This window comes from Megalobrama amblycephala, linkage group LG2 (genome assembly GCF_018812025.1).
Source record: "Megalobrama amblycephala isolate DHTTF-2021 linkage group LG2, ASM1881202v1, whole genome shotgun sequence".
NCBI classification, from domain to species: domain Eukaryota; kingdom Metazoa; phylum Chordata; class Actinopteri; order Cypriniformes; family Xenocyprididae; genus Megalobrama; species Megalobrama amblycephala.
Window position 1 is genome coordinate 34849011 of NC_063045.1, and position 21249 is coordinate 34870259.

The 21249-nt window shown below is 41.7% G+C and overlaps 2 protein-coding genes across 4 annotated transcripts in view; both read left to right on the forward strand.

The window, feature by feature from the left end:
- Positions 1 to 11049, forward strand: part of atp8b5b (ATPase phospholipid transporting 8B5b) — a 41827-nt gene extending 30778 nt beyond the window's left edge. Inside the window, exons 20-26 of the mRNA XM_048172838.1 lie at positions 7 to 190; positions 404 to 627; positions 1181 to 1264; positions 1350 to 1595; positions 8893 to 9031; positions 9120 to 9250; positions 9847 to 11049. Of these exons, the coding sequence (XP_048028795.1) occupies positions 7 to 190; positions 404 to 627; positions 1181 to 1264; positions 1350 to 1595; positions 8893 to 9031; positions 9120 to 9250; positions 9847 to 10101 (1263 nt within the window). The 3' untranslated portion in view covers positions 10102 to 11049. The remainder of the gene's footprint in view (positions 1 to 6; positions 191 to 403; positions 628 to 1180; positions 1265 to 1349; positions 1596 to 8892; positions 9032 to 9119; positions 9251 to 9846) is intronic.
- A 1802-nt stretch (positions 11050 to 12851) lies between these two features.
- Positions 12852 to 21177, forward strand: LOC125256643 (AP-4 complex accessory subunit RUSC2-like). 3 transcript variants are annotated; one of them, XM_048172819.1, is made up of 11 exons: positions 12852 to 13240; positions 14016 to 15351; positions 15527 to 15965; positions 16058 to 16804; positions 17109 to 17231; positions 17949 to 18025; positions 18264 to 18438; positions 18553 to 18655; positions 18731 to 18777; positions 19506 to 20037; positions 20119 to 21177. In XM_048172819.1, the coding sequence occupies exons 2-11, from the start codon at positions 14164 to 14166 to the stop codon at positions 20252 to 20254; spliced, it is 3567 nt and encodes a 1188-aa protein (XP_048028776.1). In that variant the 5' UTR covers positions 12852 to 13240; positions 14016 to 14163; the 3' UTR covers positions 20255 to 21177. The 3 variants fall into 3 exon arrangements, with proteins under 3 accessions (XP_048028776.1, XP_048028783.1, XP_048028770.1); XM_048172826.1 differs by having other exon boundaries at positions 19506 to 20033; XM_048172813.1 differs by having other exon boundaries at positions 19506 to 21177.
- The last annotated feature ends 72 nt before the right edge of the window (positions 21178 to 21249 follow it).

Below are 21249 nucleotides of genomic sequence, written 5' to 3' on the forward strand. Positions count from 1 at the left end.
GCCCAGGCATTTGCTCTGCAGAAGGACATGCAGTTGGAGCTCTTGAGGACCGCATGTATGTGCCAAGCGGTCATCTGTTGCAGGGTCACCCCTCTTCAGAAAGCTCAAGTGGTGGAACTTGTCAAGAAGAACAAGAAAGCAGTGACGCTAGCTATTGGAGATGGAGCCAATGACGTCAGCATGATCAAAAGTGAGTGTTTCTCACAAAGAGAGATGACATGAGAGTGAAAGACATGGGAAGTGATCTTGGAAGTAAGATTATATGCACTTATAAGAAACAATGGGTCAGTGACAAAACTGGGAACTTTACAACACTAATATGCTAAAATCACTTACCATCACTTACAAAAATCACTTACAATCACTTACTTGTCTGTTTAAAAACTCCTCATGACCTCTATAGCTGCCCATATTGGCGTTGGCATTAGTGGGCAAGAAGGCATGCAGGCGGTTCTCTCCAGTGACTTCTCCTTCGCCCAGTTCCGTTACCTCCAGCGCCTCCTGTTGGTACACGGCCGCTGGTCCTATCTGCGCATGTGTAAGTTCCTGCGCTACTTCTTCTACAAGAACTTCACTTGCACCTTTGTCCACTTCTGGTACAGCTTCTTCAGCGGCTTCTCTGCACAGGTGAGATGGAAATATTTGAAATCATATTTGACATATTTGTTATTTGTCATTATAACTGTGCCGAAATGTATACCTACCATTTATTTGAAATTTACTGATTCAATTTACTGATTTTTAGTGAATATTGAGTTTGCTTTCAGTTCAGCAATTCTGTGTACTGTATTTGATATCATTAAATTATATTATATATACTGTACAGTCCAAGTGTAATGCTTATATTAACATTTACATTCTAATTTAATACATTAAATTACATTAACATTTATTTTAAATTTACATTTTTAAAACGTTTTTGTTTTATAATTAAGTTCATTTAAAAATGTTTTAAAATAATTATAAATTATTCATTATCATATTACATATTTATAAAATTATTCATATAATAATTATATTTTTTAAAGAATTTGTTATAATATAAATAAAAAAATTTAAATTATCAGCAAAACAATTTGAGTGAAAATGTGAATAAAAAAAAAATAATTCCATGAATTTCAGAATTTTTTAGCATACATTCTACAAATTACCCAGCCAGTGTGTTCTGCTCTCTCTACAGACTGTGTACGATGTGTGGTTCATTATGCTCTACAACCTGATATATACGGCTTTACCTGTTATTGCACTCAGTCTCTTTGATCAAGTATGTCATCATATATCAATATGGATTAGCCTGGATTAGCATGCTACATTCAGTGTCATGAAAATAAATATGTGTGCATGTGCAGGACATAAATGACTGCTGGAGTTTCCAGTACCCCCAGCTTTACGTTCCGGGACAGCTGAACCAGTATTTCAGTAAGATGGCCTTTGCAAGGACCCTGCTGCACAGCTGCTACAGCTCACTCATCCTCTTCTTCATCCCTTGGGCAGCCATGTACGACACTGTCAGAGATGATGGCAAAGACATTGCAGATTATCAGTCCTTCGCCCTGCTGGTGCAGACCTGCCTGCTCATTGTCATCAGTGTGCAGGTAAATTCTCATTCAACTCTATACAAAAAAACAAACAAACAAACAAAAAAAGCACAACATTAACACGTTGTTACATACAGAAGGGGACGTAGACACAGGTATAACTTTAATGATCTTTTATTGAACAACCAGATGTGATAGCAGAGTGCAGGTAAGTGAATGCAGGTAAAGTTCGTGGCAGATGATATTCTTGCAACTGATACTTGTCTTGTTTTCCTAGGGAACGTGGATGGCAGGCAGACGTGGAGCAGACGAGACACAGAGACACTCACAGAAGACGAAGAGAACACTAGGGATCTTGGCGAACGCTGGAGACAGGTAAGTAGTCATTAGAGGAGTCCTTGAGGTAAGCATAGCAGGTAGGTATGTGTTAACGAGACCGGACAGTGACTGATTGCCTGTGAGTGTCTTTGGTAGTGCAGCTGATGAGGAAGGTGATAAGTGTCAGGTGTGCGTGGTTAGTATTCTGGTGAGGGAGTGCATCGTGATTGGGTGAGAGTAGAGCCTGGCGTGTCTGTGACATTACCCCCCCGACGTCATGGTGGTCGACCTCTGCCACGTGGAGCTGGTCTGTTGGGATGTCTGGCATGGAAGTCATCGAGAAGACTTGGATCGAGAATATCATTTCCGGGGACCCATGACTGCTCTTCGGGACCGTATCCTTCCCAGTCCACCAGATACTCTAGGTGACCACCACAGCACCGGGAGTCCAAGATGTCTTTCACCAGATATGCCGCTCTGTCATCCACAATGAGAGGAAGGGGGGGTTCCTTGGCTTCGCCAGGCTTTGTGGAAGGAATGTCAGCGGGATGGTGAGGTTTTAGCAAAGATACATGGAATGTGGGGTGAATTCTGTACTCAGGGGGAAGCTGCAGTTGGTAGGTGATGGAGTTGATCTGACGGGTGATGGTGAAGGGGCCAATGAATCTGGGACTCAGCTTTCTGCAGGACAGACGCATCCTGATGTCCTGTGTTGACAGCCAGACCTTCTGTCCCAGGTTGGTAATTGGATGCTTGAGAATGCCGAAGGTCCGCTGTCATCCTGCGTCTCCGGAGGGCTCGCTGGAGTTGTAGATGGGCTGAGTCCCAGACCCTCTCGCTCTCCCGGAAACAGTAATACACTGCAGGGATGTCCGATGGTTCCCCATCCCAGGGGAACATTGGGGGTTGATAGCCGAGTATGCACTGGAAAGGGGTAAGACCAGTGGTGGGCTGACGGAGGGAGTTCTGGGCGTACTCAGCCCAACCCAGAAACTGGTTCCAGGAGTCCTGGTGGCCGTGACAGAAGGTACGCAGGAAACGGCCGATCTCCTGTATTTTCCGCTCCGTCTGCCCATTCGTCTGGGGATGGTAGCCAGAGGAGAAACTTATGGTCACATCTAGGAGCTTAAAAAAGGATTTCCAGACACGGGAGGTGAACTGAGATCCTCGATCAATATCTTCGGGTAGTCCATAGTATCTGAAAACATAGTTGAACATTAATTCAGCTGTATCCATTGCCGTTGGCAGTGTCCTCATAGGGGAATTAACCGACAGGACTTAGAGAACCGTTCCACCACTACCATGATACAGGTGCATCCATTGGAAACTGGAAGGTCTGTAATAAAGTCCACTCCTAGATGTGACCACGGGCAAGTTGGAACGGGCAGAGGTTGGAGTTTCCCGGAGGGAAGATGACGAGGGCTTTTCGAGATGACACATTCCCTGCACCCTTTCACGTACCTCCTGACATCCGAAGCCATGTTGGGCCACCAGAAGCGTTGTTTAAGCAACGAGAGGGTTTCATTGACCCCTGGGTGGCCAGTGTCCAGCGACGTGTGTGAGGAGTGGATGAGGGGAGTGCGCCGTGTCCGTGGGATGTATTGCGAACCTTGGGGACAACCCGGCGGGGTGTTGGTGGAGGCATTAGACTCGGGGAGAGTTTCTCCAGACCAAGTGATGGGGCTGACAATGAATTATTCAGGAATGATGGGCTCTGGGTCGTCGACGCTCTCTTCAGGACTATGAATACAAGACAGAGCATTAGCCTTTAAGTTCTTTGATCCAGGACGGTAGGAAATGGTAAAGTTAAATCTGGTAAAGAAGAGAGCCCATCTAGCTTGACGAGGATTCAATCTTTTAGCATCTCGTAGGTACTCCAAGTTTTTTATGGTCTGTTACGACCACAAACGGATGTTTAGCTCCCTCAAGCCAATGCCTCCACTCTTCCAGGGCGAGCTTGATGGCGAGAAGCTCCCGGTTTCCAATGTCATAGTTGACCTCCACCGGGTTGAGTTTGCGGGAGAAGAAGGCACATAGATGGAGTCTACTTGGTTTCCCCTGCTGCTGTGATAATACCGCTCCTACTCCTCTGGTAGAGACATCTACCTCAGCGACGAAAGGGAGGTCTGGGTCTGGGTGAACCAGGAGGGGAGCGGTGGTGAACGCTTTCGTGAGATCTTCAAACGCTTGCGTTGCGGCTGGAGTCCAGGACAGAGACTTGGGCTTACTGCGCAGCAGGTTTGTGAGTGGAGTGGTGACGATGCTGTATCCTTGAATGAATCTTCTGTAAAAGTTAGCGAAACCCAGGAACCTTTGTAATTCTTTTACTATTGTGGGAGTGGAACAGTCCTTGATGGCGGTGACCTTCCTCTCGTCCATGCGGAAGCCACTGTAATCGATGTTATACCCCAAAAACTGCACTGAGGGGTGATGGAAAGTAAATTTTTTGGCTTTCAGGAACAGATTGTAGTCCCTTAGGCGTTGGAGGACCTCCGCAATGTGATGGCGATGTTCGGCTAGGCTCCGGGAGTAGATCAAGATGTCGTCGATGTAGACCAATACAGACTTATGGAGAAACACCCCGAAGCACCTCATGCATAAAGTCCTGGAATACGGAGGGGGCGTTGACAAGTCCATATGGCATGACGCAATATTCATAGTGGCCAGTAGGGGTCACAAAAGCTGTCTTCCATTCGTCCCCCTCACGTATTCTGATGAGGTTGTATGCGCTGCGGAGGTCCAACTTGGTGAACACAGTGGCGCCGTGTAGATGTTCCAGCGCAGATGGGATGAGAGGAAGTGGGTACCTGAACTTTACTGTAATTTTATTCAGAGCTCTGTAGTCTATGCAGGGCCTCAAGCCTCCGTCCTTCTTGGCAACAAAGAAAAAGCTGGAAGCAGCAGGGGAAGTAGACGGGCTTATATAGCCTTGCGACAGAGCCTCGTTGATGTATTCCTCCATGGCCTTCTCCTCCGGGATGGAAAGTGAGTAAATCTTTCCTCTGGGCACTGGCTCACCGGGGATGAGGTCAATGGCACAGTCCCATGGCCGATGGGGAGGCAGCTTGGAGGCTTTCTTCGGACAGAAGAAAGCACTGGAATGGGAGTAACATGCAGGGATGTCCGTAGAGCGATTCTTGAGTAGGCTTTCCACTGACGTAACACAGACTTGGATTTCTTCGGAACTTGTAAGACTAGGAACAGGAAACTTGGGAAAACAGTCATTGAAACATTGGTTAGCCCACTTCAGGATCTCTCCTGTCCGCCAGGAGATGATGGGATTGTGCTGCCTAGCCATGGGCGCCCTAGAATGTCAGATGTTGAGTCCTCCAGAACCAGCAGATGAATTTCCTCTTGATGAAGAATGCCAACTTGGAGTTGAAGAGGTCCCACAATGTAACATACTTGACGGAGGGGTTTTCCCGTTACCGAGTGGATTTGATATATCTTCGCCGTGGCTGTTGTCTTGAGTTTGAGCTGGCGACAGAGGGCTCCGGAGATGAAGTTTCCAGCTGACCCAGAGTCGAGGAGAGCGTTAATTGGTAGACAGAAATCAGCAGCAGTAAGGTTTACAACAATAGTGAGTGGTTTCATCTTATTCAACGTAGGCATGATGACACTCACCATAGGTTGCACTGGACGAGTGGGGCATTCAGAGATGTAATGCCCAGGATGGCCACAATACAAACAAAGATTCTGGGTCAGCCTCCTCTGTCGCTCAGCAGACAAAAGACATGACTTTTCAATTTGCATGGGTTCGTTGGCTGGTTCTGGATGACTGACGGATTCAGGCTGGCGGAGGATGGATGGAAATAGTCCTGGTGTTCTTCGAGACACAGCTGCATATGAATGGCGAATCTGATGGAAAGTTGGATAAACTTCTCCAGCCTGATGGTATCCTCATATGCAGCGAGATGCAACTGCACACGAGGATCCAGTCCTTGACAATAAGTGGTAATGAGGGCTTGTTCGTTCCAACCACTTGCTGCAGCTAGGGTTCTGAACTAGAGAGCATAATTAGACACAGGCATTAAACCTTGCTTGAGTTTACATAATCTCTCACCGATAGATGAATCCCAGGCTGGTTTTCCAAAAACTTCCTTGAAATGGGTAGTGAAGCTTGATAATGACTGTACAACAGGATTATCTTGTGACCAGAGAGGTTCAGCCCAGCGAAGTGCTTTTCCGTCAAGTTGAGAGATTATGAAGGAAACTTTTGTCTTGTCATCAGGATATAAGTGCAGTTGCATCTCCAGGACCAGCGAACATTGCAGGAGAAATCCGGTGCAGTCCTCCGCCGAGCCAGAGAAGGGCGCCGGTTTGGCCATGGGACCGGCGATCGCAGGCGGTGAAGGAGATGCAGTGGGAAATGCGGAAGTGGTCGCTGGTGGTGTTGGTGTGGAAGTGCTGGTGAGAGTGCGGCGAAGTGCATACAGGTCTTGAAACGGATTCGGAGTGCTCATCGTGGCTGTTCAGACAGTGTTGGTCCGGTCTTCTGTTACTTACAGAACGGGACGGAGACACAGGTATAACGTTAATGATCTTTTATTGAACAACCAGATGTGATAGCAGAGTGCAGGTAAGTGAATGCAGGTAAAGTTCGTGGCAGATGATATTCTTGTAACTGATACTTGTCTTGTTTTCCCAGGGAACGTGGATGGCAGGCAGACGTGGAGCAGACGAGACACAGAGACACTCACAGAAGACGAGGAGAACACTAGGGATCTTGGCGAATGCTGGAGACAGGTAAGTAGTCGTTAGAGGAGTCCTTGAGGTAAGCATAGCAGGTAGGTATGCGTGTCTTTGGTAGTGCAGCTGATGAGGAAGGTGATGAGTGTCAGGTGTGCGTGGTTAGTATTCTGGTGAGGGAGTGCGTCGTGATTGGGTGAGAGTAGAGCCTGGCGTGTCTGTGACACACGTCTTATACTCAAAAAATGTGATGGTTGAAAAACGTCTCGGTTACCCATGTAACCTTAGTTCCCTGAGTAGGGAACGAGACGCTGTGTCAAAACGCTGCGGGAACGCCTCTGCGTGATTGCGTCGTGAAGCACTTATGAAATCAGTCCAATGGAGTGACGGAACGTCATAGGCAGGTGACGTCACTGACCAGGAAACTATAAAGCCTACCCAAAAACCCATTCATTCAGCTTCTGGAAAACTGAAGCAAGTCGCTTACAGGCATGCTGTCTCGTTCCCTACTCAGGGAACTAAGGTTACATGTGTAAACGAGACGTTCCCTTTCAAGGGAAACCGAGCTGCATCGAAACACTGCGGGAACGCTATATGAGCATCATGAAATCGTTGCGCACACTAAGACGATAGCATCTGCGCTCCTGGAGTGGAGCCGAGGTCCAGTTCATAGAACCTCACAAAGTTATGCGGTGAGGACCAGCCTGCCGCATCACAAACTTCCTAGAGAGAAACTCCTGACAGTAGCGCTTTGGAAGTGGCCATACTCCTGGTCGAGTGAGCTCGAATCCCCAAAGGTGAAGGCAGACAAGCCGACTCGTGAGCAAGTGAGATGGCCTCAACCACCCACTTGCTCATCCTCTGCTTAGATGCAGGGTGACCTTTCCTAGGTGACCCTCGGGGTGAAGTCTCCATTCCCCGGGCCTCGGCCCCTGTCTCAACAGGATGTCTGCTCCCAGATTGAGGTACCCTGGGATATAAACTGCCTTGATTGAGAGCAGCTTCCCCTGGGTACACAGGAGGATCTGATGAGCCAGTCTGTATAACGCGCGCAACCTCAGACCCCCCTGATGGTTTATGTACGAGACCCCCGATGTGTTGCTGGAGCGACAAGTACATGATGGTCTCTGAGGTCTGGAAGGAAGTGTTTCAGAGCCTGAAATACTGCCAACATCTCAGCAATGCTCTGCTTCTGCTGCGCCCGGTGTGAGGAGCTCGTACTCGACTTGGGCTGCAGCCACAGAGACCTGGGATTGGCGGGGAAGAAACTGTTGTAAAGCTGCTGCTTGTTTCTTAGATTCAAGGAACCTCTCGGTGACGGTGGAGATAGCATCGCCGAAGAGGCCAGAAGAGTTGAGCGGAGAATCCAGGAGAAAGGTTTTATCTATTTATATCGGTGAGATTTAACCACAAGTGCCTCTCCGTGGCCACCAGGGCTGCCATAGACCAGCTGATAGACTTGGCCGTCTCCTTAGTGGCACAGAGAGCTAAGTCGGCTGACTGACGCAACTCCTGGATGACATCCACCCCCACTTCTTCACTTTCCCCCAGGTCTCTTAGCAGGTCGGCTAGATCGACATTGTATGCAGGCACGCCGCAGCCTGCCCCGCGGCCAAGTACGATTTCATACAAGCTTCACAACGCAATCACGCAGAGGCATTCCCTGCAGCGTTTCAACGCAGCTCGAGTTCCCTTGAAAGGGAATTGAATCTTTATACATTTTAGCAATGCATTGCATCACCCAGTTTATATTAGACACATACTGTATAGTGACCCCAAAATTATTTGGACATTTTTGGCAACCTAACAACTACTTTTTGTGAAATGTTTTACTAGAAAAATGTGTTTGTATTGTATTTCATACATTTTTACTGTCCAAATAGATTTTAGGTCACTGTACAATATACTACCATTAAAAGTTAAGATTTGATTAAAGTTATGATAAAGCTATATGATTTTTAAATGTTTTTGAAAGAATTCTCTATTGCTAAACCAGGTTTCATTTTTTTTTTAAATTAAAAATACAATAAACATTTGTGAAATATTGCAATTTATAATAACTGTTAACTATTTTAATATATTTTAAAAAGTAATATTTTCTTGTGATCAAAGCTGAATTTTCAGCATCATTACTCCAGTCTTCAGTGTCACATGATCCTTCAAAAATCATTCTAATATGCTGATTTGATGCTCAAGAAACATTTATTATCATGTTGAAAACAGTTGTGCTGCTTAATATTTTTGTGGAAACCAACCATGATACATTTTTCTTCGACAAGTAGAAAGACATTTGAATGGTAGTTTACATGTACTCATGCACATAACACCATGTTTATGTGTGTTTAAGCTGGGTTTGGACACCTACTATTGGACAGCAGTGAATCAGTTATTCCTATGGGGCAGTCTGTCTGTGTATTTTGTCATTACCTTCACCATGTACAGCACCGGCATGTACTTGATGTTCACATCCTCTTCTCCTTTCATTGGTGAGTGTCCATCCATCCCTAACCACATCTGCTCATTCTGCTATTTATGTGTGTTTTAAATGGCTCCAAATGACTCAATCTTTCTTAGGCACTGCAAGAAACTCCCTAAACCAGCCGAATGTGTGGCTGACCATCTTACTGACCACTATATTGTGCTTGCTGCCTGTGGTAGCAAAACGGTTCCTCTTCATCCAACTCAAACCCACTATCAACGACAAGGTGGGTGATTCAACCAGTTCCTTCAGTAATACAATTTCTTTCAGTAATATAATTTATCAGTATTGTTGTACTCGATACCATAGTGTGAGACCATATTTTCATGGGCTCTGAAACATTTAGACTAATTCTTGACCCTCCTCTGGTTTCGGTCTTGACAACAACATTGCAATATATGAACCTAAGAGACACAAAATTTAATTGGTTTTTCCATAAGAATTTTGTGTGATGACCCTTGGCATCACTCACTTCTTTTACTACTTTTACTGTTTAAAGTAGTTCTGTTCCAAAAGCGCATTCAAAATCTCTCAGGCAATGCGTCAGTACTGAACAGGATGACAATGTGAGATCTTCCTGCCTTTATGAGTAGAACGCATGTGTAGAATGAGTCAGAGCTGTGGGATGCAGTGGCTCGGCTGCTTCACGCTGAGGTGTAATGTCAAGGTTATTTCTGGAATCCATGATCAGTGGGGTCATAATCTCATGAGCAGGAATCATTCATAAACATAATTTGAGTCTCATTCTTTTTCCTTCTTCCTGCTTCTTCATCCACTCACTGTTTACTGTATATTTTCTTATATCTTTCTTCCATTGTACAGGTGCGGCATAAAGTCAGACAGGCCAAAACTGTCCCTCTGCCGCCTCCTCACATATTCCCCCGGAGACGAATCAGCACACGGCGATCCAGTTATGCTTTCTCTCATGCCCGTGGTTATGGAGAACTTGTCACCTCTGGACGCTTCCTGCGTATTCCAGTTAAGACCAGACCACCTCTTTACCCCATCAGTGAGACGCCGGTGGCTGACAGTACACCCCAGATATATCGAATATTCGAGGAGGCTCAGAGCCCCTAAAGGCCCTTATTCTATTGTATATTCACTTGTTAGGACTTACTGTCAAGCTTCAGCATTGGTAATATTGCATAATAAAGGAGCATTTGTAGAAGTATTCTTAGCTGGGCTAAAAAAAAAAATCACATAGGAATAAGTGAGATGAAGTGAACCTGTGAAGCTTTGAATAAGTAAGATGTTGTTTTTAGCTGTGATTAGTAGCTGAAAATCATGTCATAAAACTTGAAGTTTCTTAACATTGTATTAACAACACATATGCACACATAAACACTTCAAATCGCCCACATGGTTCCTATTAAGACCAGAAGACGTAAAAATATACTTTTAGGACATTAGAACTGTGCACACATAAAGAGGCCAAGATATTATTCAAGAAGAGCTTCATGCAAGCAGATTTCAAGTGCTTTTAATTGTGTATGTCAATTTTGTAGATGTTTCTACAGATGTTTCTTTTTTGTTGTTTTTTATCAATTTATATTTGAAATGGTCTCCAAAATGCATTGATTTAACATTCTACTTTATCTTTTTTTGTGTTAACAACTGTTTATTGAGTTTTTTTCTTTTCTTTTCTTTTTTTAAAAGTAAAGAAATTCAAGAATACAATTATACAAATCTAGAACCCACCCCAAACCATCCAAAAAGATGAGAGAGAGGGGCAATCCCAAAAGAAGTGCAAGTATGTGCCTGGAGATCCTTGAAAACAGAGATTATACTTAGGCTAGGAGGATAGATTCATGTAGAAACGTTTCATAGGAGTCAAGTAAACCCTATGTAGCAATTTCCAGTGATAATTTGATGATTGGGGTTCTTTAAGTTTAAACATCCCCCATACCTTATCTGAAAATAAAACATGCACATCCTCATTAATATTCTACTTTATCATGTTTTGTACAAAGATGCAAATGTGCCTTGATTAGTGATTTACAATAAAGAAAATCCTTTTGTATTTTATTTTATTGTATTTGTCTGATAGTTTTATTGTAGTAATAAATGTACAGTACTGAGCTCAATGCATTTGTGGAACAGAATATTTTAAGCAATTAATTCAAATTCATTGATCATTCTCCTTAAAATGAAGTCTTTAACTACTATGTAATAACATTTCATCATTAGATACAATGTGCTTATTGTGTACATACATGTTTTTACATTGAACTTAATGCATGTAATTACAGCTATAATTAATGTCTGTAATTACATCTATACTTAAACTGCTGATGCTTCCCTTACACCTTAACCCACCCTTAAACCTACTCATACCACCAAACCTGTCCTAAACTTATATCCCACCTCAATAGCAGCAAAAGTGTTTTTGTTGTTCTTTGTATTTTCTTATAACGAACATGTTAACAAAAACAACGTGTCTCTTTTGTAAACTGCATCTGTAAAAACACTTTTGAGCTTTCTTCCAAGTATGCTCAAAGACTGACAAACATTGACATTTGATTGAGCCCAGTGCTCCTATTATCATCATGTTGTGTTCATGTCCATATCTAAACGAAATGACTACAAGACTTCCCCTGGAAAAAACAAGGCTCTTTTTGTCATTGTTTTCTGCTTGAGTGCACTGGTTGAGCTTGATGAAAATGTACAGGAGGTTTGAGTGACAGGCTACTTGTCCTAATGAAGCTCTGAATGATGCAAAACATTACATGCAGACAATTATATTTACTGTACAGTTAGTTATTATACTACTCAGTAAACAAGGGTTAAAATACAATTTTCCTTTAGCATATATTAGCTTATATAATGTGACAGATACATTTGCATATATGCATAATTTAGTATAAGCTATCTACAGCTGTTCTTGATTTGAAACAGTGGCATAAAAATATTTTTGAGACATCTTAGTTATGCCGATTTAGGTCAGTAGATTAACAGAAAAGCCAGTGAGCTTTTTTGATATATAATCTGATGAGCTTGTTGTTGTTTACCATGTGTAGGGTGGATACAAATATGAGCTTTTCCCCAATGGGTTGTTGAACTGAAAGACAGAGGCAGTCAGGCGAAAGGATTTAGCCACCTTTCTAGCAGTGCCTACACCAGATGTTTGTGAGATTATCCATATCCATGCGTCATCAAAGGCAAGAGTCTTTCAACTCATTACTAGAGGGACGTAGGGGTGGATGAGATCAACCAAAAACAGATGATTATTGTGGCAGCCAATTTTTCCTGTAATAGCTCAAAGATCCCATATAATACAGCATGTAAACAATTATTAAAAGGCATAATTATTAAGATTATAAAATATTAAAAGATTGGTTCACCCAAATTATGAAATTAATGTTTCAAGATTCATAAATAACTCCGGTCACAGCTCAATGGATAGGAAGATTATCAATAAATAATGACTTGTTCCTCAAATTTGCTCTTTATTTTATTTATTTATTTATTTATTTTTGAAGATTAGAAATATAGTGCCTGCATCATAAGGACCACTTTCTTAATGATTTTGTGTCTCTTTTTGAGGCTTGTAATTGCATGGAAAAGAACAACCAGCACAGTCTTCAAAACATCTTTTCTTTTGAGTTACTCAAGAGAAGAAGAAAGTAAGCCATAGTGGTTTGGAATGACATGAAGGTGAGTATATGACAGAATTTCCTTTCTAGAAATATTCCTTTAAGCTTCTCGAAAGAAATGGGCTTTCTACCATTATATTTTCTATGTGAGAAATCTGATTAATTTTAAAACATTAGTTTTTCATTTAGGATCTCAATTTTCTGTTCCAAGTCTTCTATGAGTCAGTGCCCCCCCATGCCCATGCTGAGAGCAGAGGCAAATCTGCCATCCCCTCAAATATGATCCCTCAACAACAAACCACTGAGCATGCTCAGTGGGGTCTGTGATGCTGTTGCTATAGGACTGTGGGGCTCAGAACCACTGTAGAGGGAGGAGGGAAGGTATGAGGAACAGATGAGCTGTGAGAAGTGCAGAGCAGAAAGAAGTGTGACTAAAGCGGAACTGCAAGAGGGATGTTACCCATTTCCTATCTTTGCATTTTTTATTTTTCTTTCCTTAATCTCTGCTGAGTGGATGTAGAGCATTAGGTTGTGATCATGCGGTGTGTTTGCTCCAGTTACTGTACAGACAGAATAAGAGTGACTATGTGCTGGCTCTCGGATTGATGGAGCTTTACGGCTGGGTGAGTTGATGCAGTTGCCAGTGCTAACAGCCCGACCACAGGGTCTTAATTTACTGTTAACTACACAGAATTTTAGGGCTGGAATTTGAAGAAAGAGGTCAAATAATTTAATTTAACTAATATACTAAAATGACAAATAAATTGTTCAGTATCTTTTAAATAACAGTGTTTGTTTTACTAAGCTATAGTTTGGGGTCAAAATTATCACCAGAAGTTAGCAAAATATGACATTTTTCTTTTTGAGACATTCTGGCATGTCCTCATTTGGAAAAATTATTCATAAATCAAGTTAAATAATGCTGTTTTTTAAAATCTCAATAGGTTTTTTAGGGGTTAGTCAGTATGATTCATAATGAGAAATGTATATACTATGTCTTCATTTAGATAGTTTTAAGTAAATGTGTGTATGTGTTCAGATTTAACATACATTGTGGGATCTAGCCAATGTTCCAGTGAGGAAACTAGATAAATAAACATAATAAATAATGTTTTAATTAACATCTCAAAATTTCTGTGATCATAAGATTTGGAGTTAGGGGACTTGTGTTTTTGCAATTGTGTTTCTGACTGCTCTGGGATATATTATAATAACGAAGTTATTATTACAAGTAGTCTCATTTCAAAACTTATATGGTTAATGCGAAGCACCCATCAAATGTGTGTGATTTATTGGTTTATATTGAAAAGTGGATTTAAGCTTGGTAAAGTATGGAATCATGATTTATGTGAAAGCATTATTATAGCTAATCCACTGAATGCTTATTTTTCCTTTTAGATTCCTTTAGATTTTTGCTTCAAAGCACTGAAAATGCAGACATCTGAGGTTACAAGAGATTCCTTTGAGCTTTGCATTCACTGTGTTTATGTCACTTAACCAGCCTGGGATGCAAAGGCTGATGCTTTGAAGTGCTGGTGCCTATAAAATGGACGTCTCCCCAAAGTCAGGAGAAACTCTGATTGTGTGCCATATCCATGGCCACTCTGTTGGGTGGCATTTATATAACTCAGTACAGACATCTAGGCAGCCACGCTCTCAGAATTTAACCCACAGTATATCCCTACCTGAGAGAGGAGATCTGCCGAGGGAAGCACTTGACTATGGCAGTCTAAGCCACACAAGGAAGTCAAGTTCAACAGAAACAGAAGAAAAGAAGGTGACTGAAAATTCTAGAGGATATGAATCGTTCCCAGTGCTTTGTGTTTTGTCAGAGAACTCTCCATCATCCAGTCCTCAACTAAATGAAGAGCCATCCCATTGCAGAGGTAATCCCAGATGGCAAAACCTTTTCATCCCTGAATCAGAAGTGAATGAGGATGAAGAGGATGAGGACTCGGATGGAGACAACTTGCATAAGTACCATGAGGGGTCATCCCTTCAACTACAAGGAAATGTGACTCAGTGTAATATGAATCCTTTTAGCCAAGCCAAAGTAAACAAAGAACAAGGGAGGGAGCTTGAAACATGTTGCTGGGATTGTGGGGATAGCAAAGGAACCCCTGTTTTAATGGAATGTGATGAACAGGATTGGGGTGATGAGGAAGAGTTTAGCAAGCAAACTCTTGAGGAATCTGGAAGCTGGGCTCCAACTGAAAATCTTATTGAATCCTTTACTCAAAACCAAACAGACTATATCACTGACTCTTCCTGTAATAGCTCAGATGGAGTACTAGTTAACTTCAGTGCCATATACAACAAAACCAACAATGCAGTTCCTGCAACTCCACTTAGCCTAGATAGTCCTGTTCATGGATCAGGTGCAATGTTACAAGACAGTTCAAACCCTTTGCCTAGCTGGTCATCTCACAGCACTGATCCAAACTGCAACATCTATCCATCCAACTCTGATGGCTTCCCATCAATGGAAATCTCTGACCTCACCATGTGTCTGCAGAGTCAGGCACGGTTAGCAGGTTCCACCCAGAATTACTATAAACTGGTGACATGTGACCTATCATCCCAGTCTTCACCCAGTCCACCCTGGTCCTCTTTGACCAGTTTCTCTGAGACTCAAAGCCAGGGAAGCTGTTCTCCACCTTCAGAATATTTCCTTTTTGGACATTCAGCGGGAGATGAAAGGAGGAAGCCAAAGGTTGACCAAAGTGAACACCAGGTATTAAGCCATTATTTTACCATACCTATGGTAATTCCCAGATTCAGGGTTTTGATGAAGGGATTAATATGTAACATATATACTGTCCTTGAATAAGAAAATGATTTGATCTTTATAATAAGTCTACTGAGCAATATCCACAATAGTGAAACCACATATTTTCCAACTTTTTCAGGGTGATGAAGGGAAGAGTAATAGACGAGCCGCTAAGGACCAATCTAAGGGAACAAAAGAGACAATGGCACACATAAAAACTTGCCAATCTGCTTCAGGAGAACATGGTAGTTGTAATTATACCAAGGCTACTCAGTCTCAAAGCTGGACTGGCAGCCAGAAATGTTCTACCTTATTGAAGCTGGGAGCCCTACAAAACAGCTGTCCCAGCAATTTAGACACAAACTTATCTTCACCACTATATAGGCAACATGCCACCTCTTTTGTAGAAATTGTCCGAAGTAAGAAGGGAAATGGAGAATCATCTATGAAAAAGAGCATAGAGGATCCATCAGGCTCACACTTCATCCATAATCTCTCCTCCATCCAGAAACAGGATGATTCAGAGATGGCAGCAGAGTCACTGAGTGCTGACAGCAGTAGTCAGTCCAATCCAGAAGGTAAGAAACCTAGAAAACCCCTAATGTTTTGAATTCAGTTCTTTGTTGTAATAACCACAACGGTTTTCCACAACTTTTTCTTGTGTATACAGGTGCATGTGCTTCATCCCCAGAAGTTGTGCGATACACAAAAGCACAAAGGCCCACCTTTCTCCCCATCCAGCCCTTTGTGCTTCAGGCTCCCTCAGGAAAACAGAGCAAGACTCTTGGTTCTCTTCTCAATCAGTACATTAGCCACAAGTACTGCAAGCCTGGTCCATCCAAAGCTACTTGCAAAAGCAAGGTACATCCACTCCACATACAACCCTCACCTCTTGGGAGTTCCTCTAACATTCACCTGGAGGCAGGAACCAGTTCAGACAGTTGTTCCACCTGCACATCAAGTCCTATTTTGCCCCATAACCGCCCCCATTGTACCCAGCCCAGCACAATGTTAGGGCTCATTCACCAGGACTTGATCAGAAATCCACATATGAGTCCAAATATGAGATCAAGAAACCCTCAAAGCCCAGAGCAAACAGACGGGAGTCCAAAGGCCTACTCAAGTCAAAGTCAAAAACAATCTTGGTCTGGAAAACAAGTTTCTCAGATTTGTCTTCCTGAGCAGGTGTCCCTTGTTCAGGAGACCACAGGTCCTTTGGATGCATCCCACCCTTTACATCAAAGCTCCTCCCCTGCCATTACCTCAGTCACCTCCTTGACCTCTATCTCCTCCCTCATCTCTCTACCTGGCACTGGACAGAAATCCATCTGGCCTTTTGAAACAGCATCACAGGTCTGCATGAATGAAGAACCCAAGACCAATGCTGACTACATCTTTGGGCCAAGGAGATCACCTTGTAAGTGTCACTGATCATGTTTTTGTTTCCATTTTTTTGTACTAACTGTACTGATGTGGATGTTTGTGTGTTGAATGTGCATCTTTACACTTATATTAAATATTTTCTTTTCTGATATAATGTAATATGTATATAATATATAATCTGATATAATATATACCCCTCTATCTGGGATAGGGTGGGCACTGCAAGCACACGTTCCCTCTTTTAGATTACAGTGTAAGACAAATTGTGTATGTTTTGTGAATCTGGTAGAAGTTATGTATTTAGGTCAAATTTTATGTATGCTTCCTCAACTCTGCAGGTGTTATGAGGGAACGTCAACACAGTGACTCATTCTCCATGACTGACAGACCCCCTGAGGAGTTCTGCCTTTCCCCAGAAGCCCCTTCAGATATTCTTTCAATTGATCTTCTGCACAAGAGAAGTAAGATAATAAATAATCCTATTCTGCATATATTTTTTTATTACTAAAAACATATTTCTGTACATTTTGACATGATTATTATTATCAATTGCCAATAAATTATGTTGCTTTTGTGATTCAGTATAGCAATGTGCCCATGATATGTATGGAGACCTACGTTAATATGAACATTTCTACAATAGCATTTATCACATAGAAATTCCAAATATAGAACACACTTCAGAAAATCAGAGTACAATTCTGTCTCAGACTGCCATTAAAGGCAAAAATCCCTTCTGCTACAGAAAGATACAGAGTGGATCTCTGCAGCATTGCCTCTGCTTCCCTGAAGGGGAAAATGTGACCTACTTTTAACTCTCACTGCCTTGGATTGGCTAACACAATCGGCCTGTTTATATGTGTGTTTCTATGTGAGCACAAATGTGTGTACTACTGTATATTCCTTTTTTGTAGGTTTCAGGTATCTTCTTTTACAATTGTTCATGTACTTTAGAGGGATTGATAGAAATTACCTAAAAGTACAGCATTTTGCTTCATGTAAATATTGTCTTAAATTCCTTTACAAAGCATTAGGTTGAATGTTGAGGGATCAGAAACACTGCTGATAAGCACAATGTGTGTGTGTGTGTTTTTTTTTTTTTTTTTTTTTTTTTTACAGAATTAATTTAAATCTCTAACTCACTCCCATCCCTACCATTTTTTTCTGCTTCTCTGCAGGTATGTTGAAAGCTGTGAGTTTGGCAGTGGATATAATAACAGCTCATTTCAACTCAAGACAAGACCCAGGGGAAAAGGTAGTATCAGGAGTCAAAGAAATAAAAAATAAAAAAATATGGAAAGTGGGGCAAAATATCTTGGATAGATGTATCATTGAATATAACAGAAATGTCAAACATTACCCATGGGTTCTAATTAGACTGTCAGGCAAAATTGTTTTATATATAGTTTTATGTACAGACAGAGAGTCATTTTATTTGTAGCAGACTGAGAGGTCTCAATCTGATCTCTTCAAATGTTTTATTTTGTTTTCAGATCAGACTGGGAAACAGTTCACTGTGCACCACAATCAGCCACCTTGTCCTTAAACAGCTCTACCCCACAATCCAGAACATTCTTCAAGATGGTTTGAAAGCATATAAATTGGATTTGATTATTGGACAGCGACGCAACAAACTATGGAACATCGTAGAGGCCACGGCACAACCAGGTCTGTGGGAGCCAGTCACATGAAAATCAAACGAAACACCTTCATTCTCAAGTGCCCTCAAAATCTGATTGGAGACTGTCTTTTTTATGATTGCCAGTGTTTCTTTCTTCATAGGCTCATCTACCCGACTGCCTGACAGCTTGGTATCTGTGGTAAAAAAATGTTCCCAGTTACCAAGTCGCATGCGGTTCAGTGCCTTCATCATAGATCTGCTAAAGTAGGTCAAATACCGAATACATCTGTTAAAAAGTTATGACACAGACAGTTAGCTAATGAACATATTCCTCTTTAGCTTCCGTGCTTTGGAATTTTGGATCCATCATTTATACACTTGTGTAGGTGAGTATGATGTTTACCGACAACTGTAAAGGAATGTATTGTCTGTTATCACAAAGGATACTTAAAGGATTAGTCCACTTTTAAATAAAATTTTCCTGATAATTTACTCTCCCCCATGTCATCCAAGATGTTCATGTCTTCCTTTCATCAGTCGAAAAGAAATGAAGGTTTTTGATGAAAACATTCCAGGATTATTCTCCTTATAGTGGACTTCAATGGACTCCAGATGGTTGAAGGTCAAAATTACAGTTTTAGTACAGCTTCAAAGGCTGTAAACGATACCAGACGAGGAATAAGGGTTTTATCTAGCAAAACGATCGGTCATTTTCAGAAAAAAATACAACTGTGTATGCTTTATAAACACAAATTAACGCATTGCACATGCTTCGACTTTCCGCATTCTCCAAAACGCTTACGGTGTATGCCCTACACCTTCACTATTCTACTTACGGAAAAAAAACGAAACTGGCACCGTGTTCGTTCAGTAAGTAGAATAGGGAAAGCGTAGGACGTTTTGGAGAATACTGAAAGCCCACAATAAGGAGAAAAATCCTAGAATATTTTCATCAAAAACCTTAATTTCTTTTCGACTGACGAAAGAAAGACGAACATATTGGATAACATGGGGGTGAGTAAATTATCAGGAAAATTTTATTTAAAAGTGGACAAATCCTTTAATTCCTTACTGCATTTTATACTTTTAAAATTTATACTGAATTCTTTCCAAGATGTTGTGACGGAACACTATCACCAATGGGGTTTCTTGGCTCTGGCCCAGGGGCCAATTTATGGACCACTGTTCCAAGAGCTGCTTCTTCTGCTGCAGCCACTCTCCCTGGTGCCCTTTGACCTCCATCTGCCACCTGAACCTAACCTTCAAAGGATGGAAACGCAAAAGCACAGTACACCTCTGCCTCATCGGCTACTTGCCCAGTCAGCTCAGTTTCTTCAGATGAGCTCTATCCAGACGAACAGCAGAGTCAGAGTCACTGTGACTTCCGCAAGTCACAGTGATGTTAGTAAAAGGGTAACTGATGGATTTGGAATCAATCAGACACCCACCTCAAAGAGTGGAACACAGAAGAAAGAAGATGAAGGAACTGAAATGGAAAACACTGAGATGCCACTATCTTCAACAAGTTCTCTGGAGGACAAACACTTCAGTGAGCTACGTTGGGCCAGACTCTTTGGCTCTGGAGTTGGAACCCCAGTTGGGCCACAGAAGGTGCAAAAGAGCATTAGTGGATCTCTGAGAAGTAGGTCAGTAGCTGTCATTCCTCAAAATAATTTCACTTTGTTAACTTCGGTTGTCTTTATATCAGAACATTTGTCTTCTTCTAGGCGGCCCTCAGAATGGCTTAAGCTTGGTGCATCAAAAGTGGATCTGCTAGCACAGTCAGTGTGGACAAGGAAATGGCCAGAGGCTCATCTAAGTGGTAATCATGACAGAAAACAGCAAATAAAGATGAAATATTAACTCTTAAGAACCCACAAGGAGTCTGATTGCAGCTAGACAGAGTAGAAGCACAAATAATCCAAAATAAAAAATCACCTGAATGACATTTTAACCTTACACAGTGAACTGATGCACCCTGTACAACCCAGTGCAAGCACACCATATCTGTTCCTGGACAGAATGTTGCCATAGTGATTTACCAATCAGGAGAATTTGTATTATTACTTGATCTTTAAAAGGTATGAAAATATTCAGTAATTTTAAGCCGTGATGTTATAAAGGTTTTTTAGACTAAATTTCTAACACAATCAAAGTATTGTACAGAGTATATAACATGGACGTGTATTGTCTGTCAGCAATCAAGCACAAAACTGGAACTGAGGTCCCCAGAAATCTTTTCCAACCAATCCCTGCACTTTATCCCTGTCTCAGGTCTTTAGCTGTCATGTCATCTAGTCATATCATTTCTGCTGTTGTTCAACTATGTGGCTTTATAAAAAGTACATTTCCTCATGGTTTATTCGAAATAGTTTCTATTACTTTGCGATTTCCATGCATGATAGCATAAATGTATACACATGACAAACTAATACTGTAGTTTTCCTTTTTTGTATTCAGCGAATTACACCTGCTGGCTTTATTGCATTTTTGTGCATGATGAAATCTATTTAATATAGCTATTTTCTTTGATAAATATGCATGCTGAGTAGCTTTATATTTCTTATGTATTACTTAACGGCAGGACTAGTTAAGTAGCGATATTTATTTATGACCACATTTGCCCAAGCGTGACCCCTGATGTTAGTGATGCAAAGATGGACAAGAGCTCATTAAGAGGACGGTATGATTATGAGTGTGTTTTAAAAGCAGCATTTTTTTCTATTTCCTGATATTAAAATTATGCCTGATTGGAACTTTGTGATAATAAAGATTTGTTGAGTCATTAATTTGTATTGTGTGCTTTTTTTGTATGTGTGTCCCAGAAGAAGGTAGGAAGTATTTGTAAAATGCATCAC

Bases quoted from the DNA above. Each gene is read 5' to 3' on its own strand.
- LOC125256643 (XM_048172813.1), top strand. From the start codon at position 14,164: ATGGACGTCTCCCCAAAGTCAGGAGAAACTCTGATTGTGTGCCATATC. The intron at 17,232-17,948 runs GTAAGATAATAA...GCTTCTCTGCAG, and splicing joins TGATCTTCTGCACAAGAGAA to GTATGTTGAAAGCTGTGAGT. The intron at 18,439-18,552 runs GTCTGTGGGAGC...CTTTCTTCATAG, and splicing joins AGAGGCCACGGCACAACCAG to GCTCATCTACCCGACTGCCT.